At 50.1% G+C, this 8,086-nt stretch overlaps 1 protein-coding gene across 1 annotated transcript in view; it reads right to left on the reverse strand.

Annotated features, from left to right (window-relative positions):
* RNF213 (ring finger protein 213) overlaps window positions 1–8,086 on the reverse strand; it is a 121,706-nt gene that overhangs the window by 96,185 nt on the left and 17,435 nt on the right. Inside the window, 5 exon segments of the mRNA XM_042783573.1 lie at window positions 1,535–1,590; window positions 2,619–2,841; window positions 4,340–4,531; window positions 5,639–5,898; window positions 6,604–6,887. Of these exon segments, the coding sequence (XP_042639507.1) occupies window positions 1,535–1,590; window positions 2,619–2,841; window positions 4,340–4,531; window positions 5,639–5,898; window positions 6,604–6,887 (1,015 nt within the window).

Raw genomic sequence — 8,086 nt, forward strand, 5'->3', positions numbered from 1 at the left:
TAGAGTGGCTACAAGTTGGAACTGAATCAATGACAAGGTGATTCATTTTGATTTAACCAAAAGGCACTTCCTTGAGCTCATACAAAGTAACATTTGGAAAATTCCAATCAGACCTGAACTTGTGACTGAGTTAAAAAGGAAACAAAGTCCTTCTGGTTGGCCTCCGTAGTGTGAACTGCTCTTGAAAAAGCAAAGAGCAAACTGAAAACTTTCCAAATGTGGTTCTTCATTTGAAAAAAAGTAAGGGGCATGCACATATTCCCACAGATGAAGATACTATATACTTTTGAAAAAAAAAAAATTTTCAGAAAGACACAGGGAGATAAAAGTTAAAGAAATGCTAGGAACACATGTGCTGTGTGTGGAATGTTCTGGGACCAGCGTGTAGGGTTTCATGCTCAGTGAGTGACACAGGGCAGTACTAAGTGACTGAGGTGATGAGTCAGGGCTTAGGATGTGGTACCAGGAAGAGGCCCTGGGCTCACCTGGTAATCAGTGTCAGGGGAGACCCCTGGACGGTCATAGGTGCTCATCACGGACAAGATCACACTACCGCCTGCATCCCTGCCATCCAAGCGTTCGGGTGAACTACTACTGGAAGTGCTTCGAAAATCTCAGAAAGCACCATCACCACCTGCATGCTCCTGCCCGTCTGTACTCTATACAACGTCCTTCCAGAGTGATCCGCAGCCGGTGACTTGGCCCGACCCACAGGCACCACACAGGACAGAGGAGAATGGCCCTGTAGGGCTACCAAGGATGTCAGACACAGACTGTCACATCTTTCTCTTGTGGAGGGGCTGATGGGTTTGAACCACTGACACGCATGTTAGCAGAAGCGCTGATTTCAGATAATTCCGTGAAGCTGGCTTTCATTTTCATTTTAAACTGAGCTGGCATGCACATAAAGGCTAAAGGTTAAAAGAAGTGGGAAGCAAACACAAACGTGTGAATGGCCGGTCATCATTTAAAAATAAAGGAAAATAAGTGCACAGAAAAAAAAAGAGCAGACAGAAACTGGCCCAAAGCCATGCAGCTGACATCTATGAGTTTTCTTCCTTTTAAAAACAGGATGGTTACGCTCATGACTTGAAAGAGAAGCAGGGCACATACATCTTTTGCTTGCTATCGACACGGTTAGATCCCAAGGACCAAATCGTCATGGGAAAATGGACGATGACATCATTACATAACTGCCCAACCACGGGAAATCATGGCCCAGCCAAGTACACCTGACCTTGACCATCACCATCATGACAGCTTTGACCATCTCACCACCTATGCCTTGGCCTCCGTTACTGCCTGATGTACACTGTTACCATGCAAAATACTCGGACAGTAAATTTTCTTTTACCATTGTCATCAATGTGAAACGTCAGACCAGACAGCTGACAGATGAGGAGACAGTATATTGACTTATGACCCTCCTATCGTGACAGCAAACGTGGGACAACATCAATCAAGGGATTATCATCACCCTTGAGACGCCTGGGACGTGGGTGAGAGACACACAGCCTTTTGCTTCCGGACCCACCTGCTCAGATTCACATCCAACAGGTACAGCAGCATCTCTAAAGTTTTCTCGACGTTCTAGAGCGATGAAGGAGAGAACAGGATTTAATCAGGACACCACTGGCTTTGCAAAAACAAAGCTGAAAAATATTCAGCATAAATCACACATAAATGTTTCTTTCCATAAATAAATTCTGAAGTACTAAAGTCCCAACCTCATGTCTTTCACAAATAAAATCAAAGTCTTAATAAAACAAACAAAAAAACAAACTCACTGCCACCAAGTTGATTTCAACTCACAGCAAACCCCTTTGGGTTTCTGAAGCAGTAAATCTTTACAAAAGTAGACTGCCCAGTCTTCCTTCCTTGGAGTGGCTGGTGGGTTTGAACCGCCAACCTTCTGGCTGGCAGTCAAATGCCTTAGGCACTGTACTACCAGAGCTCCTTGAAGGCATAATATTATAACCTTTTCTCCATTCAAAACAGATGAAAACAAAAACAACAACTACAAAGTACCATAGTTTTAGGCAAATAACGTGTGTGTTATACAGGTTTTGCAAACCACACCACCCCCTTGAGTGTCCTATGTGAGCTCTGCACGTTATGTGTGTTTGTGTTATTTCCGGGGGTGCATTTTATGTGAAAATATGGAACGTGAGCACCCCCAGTTAATGTCCTATCCCACTGCAGGTCGTAACAACAGATGATTGCTTATCAAAGCCCCCAAGTGATGCAAACGGTCAAGTGCCTGGCTGCTATGCAAAAGGCTGAAGAGAAACTACCCAGAGGCACCTCAAAGGACAGGCCTGACATCTACTTTCAGAACATCAGCCACCACGAACCTCCTGGAGCACAGCTCTGCTCTGACACGTGTGGTCGCCAGGAGTCAGGGCCAACGTGAGGGCCACCGGTTACCGTTCTGTTGGATCTAGTTACTGAAGCAAAATCAACCCAAACCAACCCTCAGCCCTACCCACAGTGACTGCTGCTGCCTCTCTCTTTGTCCCGTCAGCTTTTCAGGAAAAGAATCACAAGCTCTCAACATTTCGGGCTTTCGGGCTGCTGTGACTGAGCAAGGATGCAACAGGCCACAGTAGATGACAAACCTCCAGATTCATGTACGAGATCTCTCGGAGTCCTCGAAGCCGGTAGTAGACCCCCAGGAAGCAGTCCAGGAAGTGAGCAGGGGAGGCGATCAAGTACTCGACCAAGGCCTGCATGTAGTCGACTAGGTCACCCAGCGGCAGCAGGCTGAACCAGGACCGGAAGAGACAGGCATCCACATTCAGCAGGTGGGTGTTCTGCCCCATGAGCTGCAGCAACTGATTCCTGGACAGGAGGGGACAGGGGCGCAAAAGAGGGCAGCCGTGAGGCCAGCAAGCAGGACTCAGCTCAGGGGGTAAGATGGCGGCCGGTCTAGAAAACGCCAATGTCACTTCAGTGCTAAGTGGGAAACAAAAATAAGCAGGACACCCAAAGAACAGTAAACCAGAACACACTAAGAGTTCACCAAGAACGAAACAGCCTGATGAGTCAGTGTTGTGTGCCCTGGGCCGAACAGCCCAAGGGAGGGCAGCACATCTTTAAACCACGCCAGCCAGGTCGCGGCAAGACACTCAGAAAGATGACGACATGGCAGGGCGCCATGGAAGTGACAGAGGCCACAAAAACATATCCATAAGGCCCAGTGAGCCAGAAAGACCACGTGTCCCTGAAAGACAGCCTCCAGGACCAATGCCAGTGTCTGTCATTGTCCACTGTCAACAGCCATGTTTCTCCTATGTGTCTCCCCACCACTGAAGGGCCTGTAATCTATGTAATGACATAGACTGGGGACCTTCCTAGAGAAGAAAGGCAGGCAGTGAGGTTCTGGACTAAAATACATCTTATTCTGAGTTTGTGAAAGATCCTAGATGCCAACAATGATTTCTCAAATGCTTAAAGACCCCACAACGCTCTGACACAAAACCTCCGTGAGCACTTGCAAAGAGTTTGCAAATGTTGGACAGGATCTCAGAACGAGAACAGCTCACAAACCTGCCATTCTCTCATGGGATTTTAAACACGCACTGCGGCTCATAAAACAGTCAGTGTCGGACCCTCTGTCCCCAAAGCCTGTGTATCTATGTTGCCCTAGGCTTTTGGGGTACGACTTTGTGGGGTGGAGTAGATGGCCTTCTGTTTGGATCAGAGGGCAGGGCCACATGCACATGATGCCGTCAGCTGTCATCACGTGAGTGTACAGACGACTAACAACACGCAATGCCTCTGACCCAGTGGTTCCGCTCTAGCAGTCTCGAGTCTCAAGGAGTAACTAGAGGTAAATGGACTGGAGTGCGCATCAGCCCACCTACGAAACCAGAAACGCACAGACGATCCAAATGCCCAGAAACACACAACCGGCTAAATAAATTCAGCGGAGGCTCTACATGGGAGACCAAGCGGCCGCAACAATGACGACGTAGGTGTGAGTTTCTTGACATGAGAACTGTATGCACACACTACAGTTAAGTGAAGAAAGCAGGTCATAAAACAGAATAAACAGGAAAGCACTGGGCTTTTTTTTTAAGTACTTAAAGCAGACGTTTCTCCACATTTGAACCAAAGCCTGGAAACAAATCCGCCAAAACGTTAGTAAGAACGACGACCTCCAGACGGCCATTTTTGCCTTTTTTATTTCTGACACATTTCCACACTTCAAAGCAGCATCCTTACGCCGACCATTAAACACAGGAAGGTACATCCGGGCACGAGGCCCACCTGGGACCTTGGGAGCACTCTTTACACCTCATGATTCCAAGACTGGTATACAGAAGTGCTTACTCACAGAACTGATCTTTCTTCCCGAAACTGTGAGAACGACAGGCCTTCGAGGGCTGCCCACGTGTCCTCGGTGGGGATGTCCCTCCTGTGGGGGGCCGGCCCCACGCAGTAATGCAGCACCGGGAGTATGAGCACCCAGCAGTCCATCCTCCTGTCCACGCACCTCTGGCACAGGTTGACCAAGTACTTTCTCCAGCTGGAAATGGAAGAAGGCACGCCACCGTGAGCCGAGCCCGGCAGGGGGCGCAGGGTGCAGAAGGGGAAGTGGCACTACTTACTTGGAGCTTAGGAGCCGCTCTGACCACCTAGCACGGAGGAACTCCCTCAGCAAGAAACAAGGAACACGCCTTTTCAGAGTATCTGGGAGACAGAGGTTCTTTGGACCCCGCCCCTAACGTGTCAGGCACTGACTGCTGGTTCACTGAAACCCCCAACAAACACCACAGGAGTTACCCTCTCCTCAGCTGACAGTTGAAGAAACTAAGGCTCAAGGAGGCCGAGTACCTGACCCATAGTTCTGTGGTGCCTCTGGCTGTGGATATGAAATGTGTTCAATGGGTTGGGACCAAGCCTAAAGGAAATACACGTTATCTTTCTACAGCTACAAAGTAACAGTGCTTGTTAATGCTTTGAAATAGCTGTGTTCACTCGGCACAATTACCTGTCACCATTTCCCCTCTTTGCAACTTGGACGCTGCTGGTGGCTGCAAAGCCAGCCTGCCTCACGGGTGGCCCCAGGCCTATGGGACCAAATCACTGCGATCCATCGGGTTTTCAATGGCTACTTGTTGGAAGGAGACCGCCAGGCCTTTCCTCCCAGTCTCTTCATCTGGAAGCTCTGCTGAAGCCTGTTCAGCATCCGAGCGACACACAGGCCTCCCCCGACAGACGGGTGGGGCCGCACCTGAGGTGCTCTGGCCGGGAATCGAACCCGGGGTTCCTGCACAGAAGGTGAGGAGCCTGCCATACACAGCCACCGTGGCACCAAGTACAACCTGAGTCTGCCGTATACAGCCACCGTGGCACCGTGTACAACGTGAGTCTGCCACACAGCCACCGTGGCACCGTGCACAACCTGAGTCTGCCACACAGCCACCGTGGCGCCGTGCACAACCTGAGTCGGACATACAGCACACGGCAGTGGGGAGGCTGGAGGGTACAACAGCGCAGTGAGTGGCAAAAGATGGATGAGTTACTTTTTCCTCCTTTTCAACTGTTTTATGACAAGCATTTATTTTTTCAATCAGATAAAACCCAATGCAAATGACCATAAGAACCTTTCAACCAAAAAAAAAAAGGCTACCTCAGAGGAGTTTCAAGGACGGGTTGCAAGTCTCGGTCCAGGGCGTTGGGAGCGTTGGCACTCAAGCACAGGAGGGAGCAGAGGGCAGACAGGTCAGCCTCTGGCACGACCATCGAAAACTCTTCCAGCACAAACAGCACAATGAGGCCCATGGCCAGTGCACTCCTCACGGGCCAGTCGGCAGGCAGAGGACTCTCGCTGCCTCTTTGCCGAAACAGAGCCATTTTCCCTTTGAGATAATGCCACAGGGCACTGTTGACCTGATTCCGCAAGAGAGGAAGACACAGAACCATGGGCTTCATCTGTCAAGAGATGCGGGGAGCTGTCCCACCACTGTCCTCAGTGATATCAGCTGGGCAGGGGACCAAACCTCGGCGGGCAGGGAGAGCCCCACGGAGGAGCCATGCCACACCCTTTTTCCCCAGTAAGTCCCGAGCAGCAGCATGGTTGAGCCTGACCAGCCACACCCCAAGCCCAGCCATCCTGGGGCCCCTGGGGACAGCAAGAACCAAGGTACACTCCAGAAAACTTTCCAAGATGGAGAGGCATCTAGGTCGGGCCCTGGATGTCTATGAGGGCACAGGTGTCTCCTCAGAGTGGCTCCCCAGTCTGTCTCAGAACTGATCCAGGCCACACCGCAGTGGGAGGGGGACTGCGGTGAAGGAGGTGACAGGTATCTGTTCTTTCCACTCTGCCCAAGGTCAGGGGAGACCTTGGGACCAGTGCTGGGTTGGGGCTCAGAGGTGCAACCAGGAAGAGGAGGAAGATAGGAGAACAGAGCATTCCCAAGAGGTGGGTGGTACCAGAAACTAAGGACCAAAGGGTACACCTGCCCTATCCCACCCTAGCTTGCCATGTTGCAGAGGTCACCGGGTGACTAGCACGTTAGGAGATGCTGACGGCCTCAGAAGGCGGACAGTCCCATAGTAGAACAGAGGTGCTGGTGTCAGAAGTGGGACTCATACCTCTTTAGTTCCATACTGCAAAGAGCTCCATGGCTGTGGTCCTCCTTCATAGACCATTGGCTTCCGGACAACAACATAGAACTGCTGGAACTGGATGAAGAAGCTCTTCAAGTTGATGGCATTCCAGCTCTGAAGGATGCTGAAGATGCTGTTCAGCATCACTTCAGCCGCAATCTGCTTCCCTTTGACCAGGTTTCTCCTGGTACCATCTGTTAAATGATCCCAGAACCTCTGAATCTTTCCAGGAGGCTTCATGCAAATGATATCATCGTACTGATGCCAATCTAAGGGTGAAAACACAGAGAAACACTGTACTTCCAAGTACACACATGTATACACGTATATATACTCAAGATAACCAAGACCAATGTGCAAGACACCCACTCGACACTCGACCGAGAAGGCCGACCTCGACTGATGGAGACACACAAGGAGGGTACGCAAGGGAGGGGAGAGAGAACAAAGACACAAAGGTAAGTTAGACTGAAGAGGTTCAGTCCATCCGTCCTCAGGTCAGGGTCCCCTGAGCAAAAGCACTGCTGTGTTAAGGACAAATGGCCTAGACATTCAGTGATTAGAGGAGAACACTGCTGGCCTGAAAGTACCTAGAATGTGTCTTGAACACACATCCCAGCAAACTTGGTAAATGAGAGCCTTAAAAATGGATCACACAGGGGTGAAAAATTTTACACCGAAAACTGTTACTAGCACTTTTGTTTCTGTCCAAGATGGACCATGTTTACTCTCTTGCCTGAAACAACAAATGGACAAAATAAATAAAACAACTATCTTCAAGGCAGTAGGCACCAGACAATGTAGGGTGCTGATCTCGGGGAGACAGGAAGTAAATGAGGTGAGCCTGACCTGCCCCAACTGACTGCCTTCAGAATTTCCAGGCCGCCAAGCAGGGAGGGGGCACTGAGGCGCAGGGACTCCTCGGGTGGAAGAGACAAAGCTGAACATCCACGGGGACTAAGACAGCAAGCGCTGGCAGGGCAGAGCTCTGCACAGAAGGCGAGCCTGGGGCCTGCAGGGAGGGCCTCTCAACCATTCAGCAGACTACCGCTGATCAGCACATGTGTGTGAGGGAACTAGCTGAGAACCCAACAACGATTTGAGGGAACTGACCAGATGTTCATTCAGGCTGGCAATAGTGCACATTCTCTCCAGCCAGACTGGAAAGCCTCATGACCTGCAGAACAACGGGTAGATTCCTTGGAAGAGTCTTGCCCCAGAAGTAGGGGAACAATTAACCCCAGAATAACCACCACTCTGGTCCCACCCAACAAATCCTGAAAGCAAAATGTCAAAGAGCCAAATGGTTTCCAGGTAAGTTAACTGTATCCTGGAACAAAGGAAGAATATGTATGGAAATGAGAAAACACCCAGCATCATAAGGTAGGAGCTCTGGTAGCATAGTGCCTAAGGCACTTGACTGCTAACCAGAAGGCTGGTGGTTCAAACCCACCAGCCACTCCTCGGA

The sequence above is a fragment of the Orycteropus afer genome, unplaced genomic scaffold (assembly GCF_000298275.1).
Source record: "Orycteropus afer afer isolate SDZICR_OR568_19922 unplaced genomic scaffold, OryAfe1.0 scaffold00018, whole genome shotgun sequence".
Taxonomy (NCBI): Eukaryota; Metazoa; Chordata; class Mammalia; order Tubulidentata; family Orycteropodidae; genus Orycteropus; species Orycteropus afer.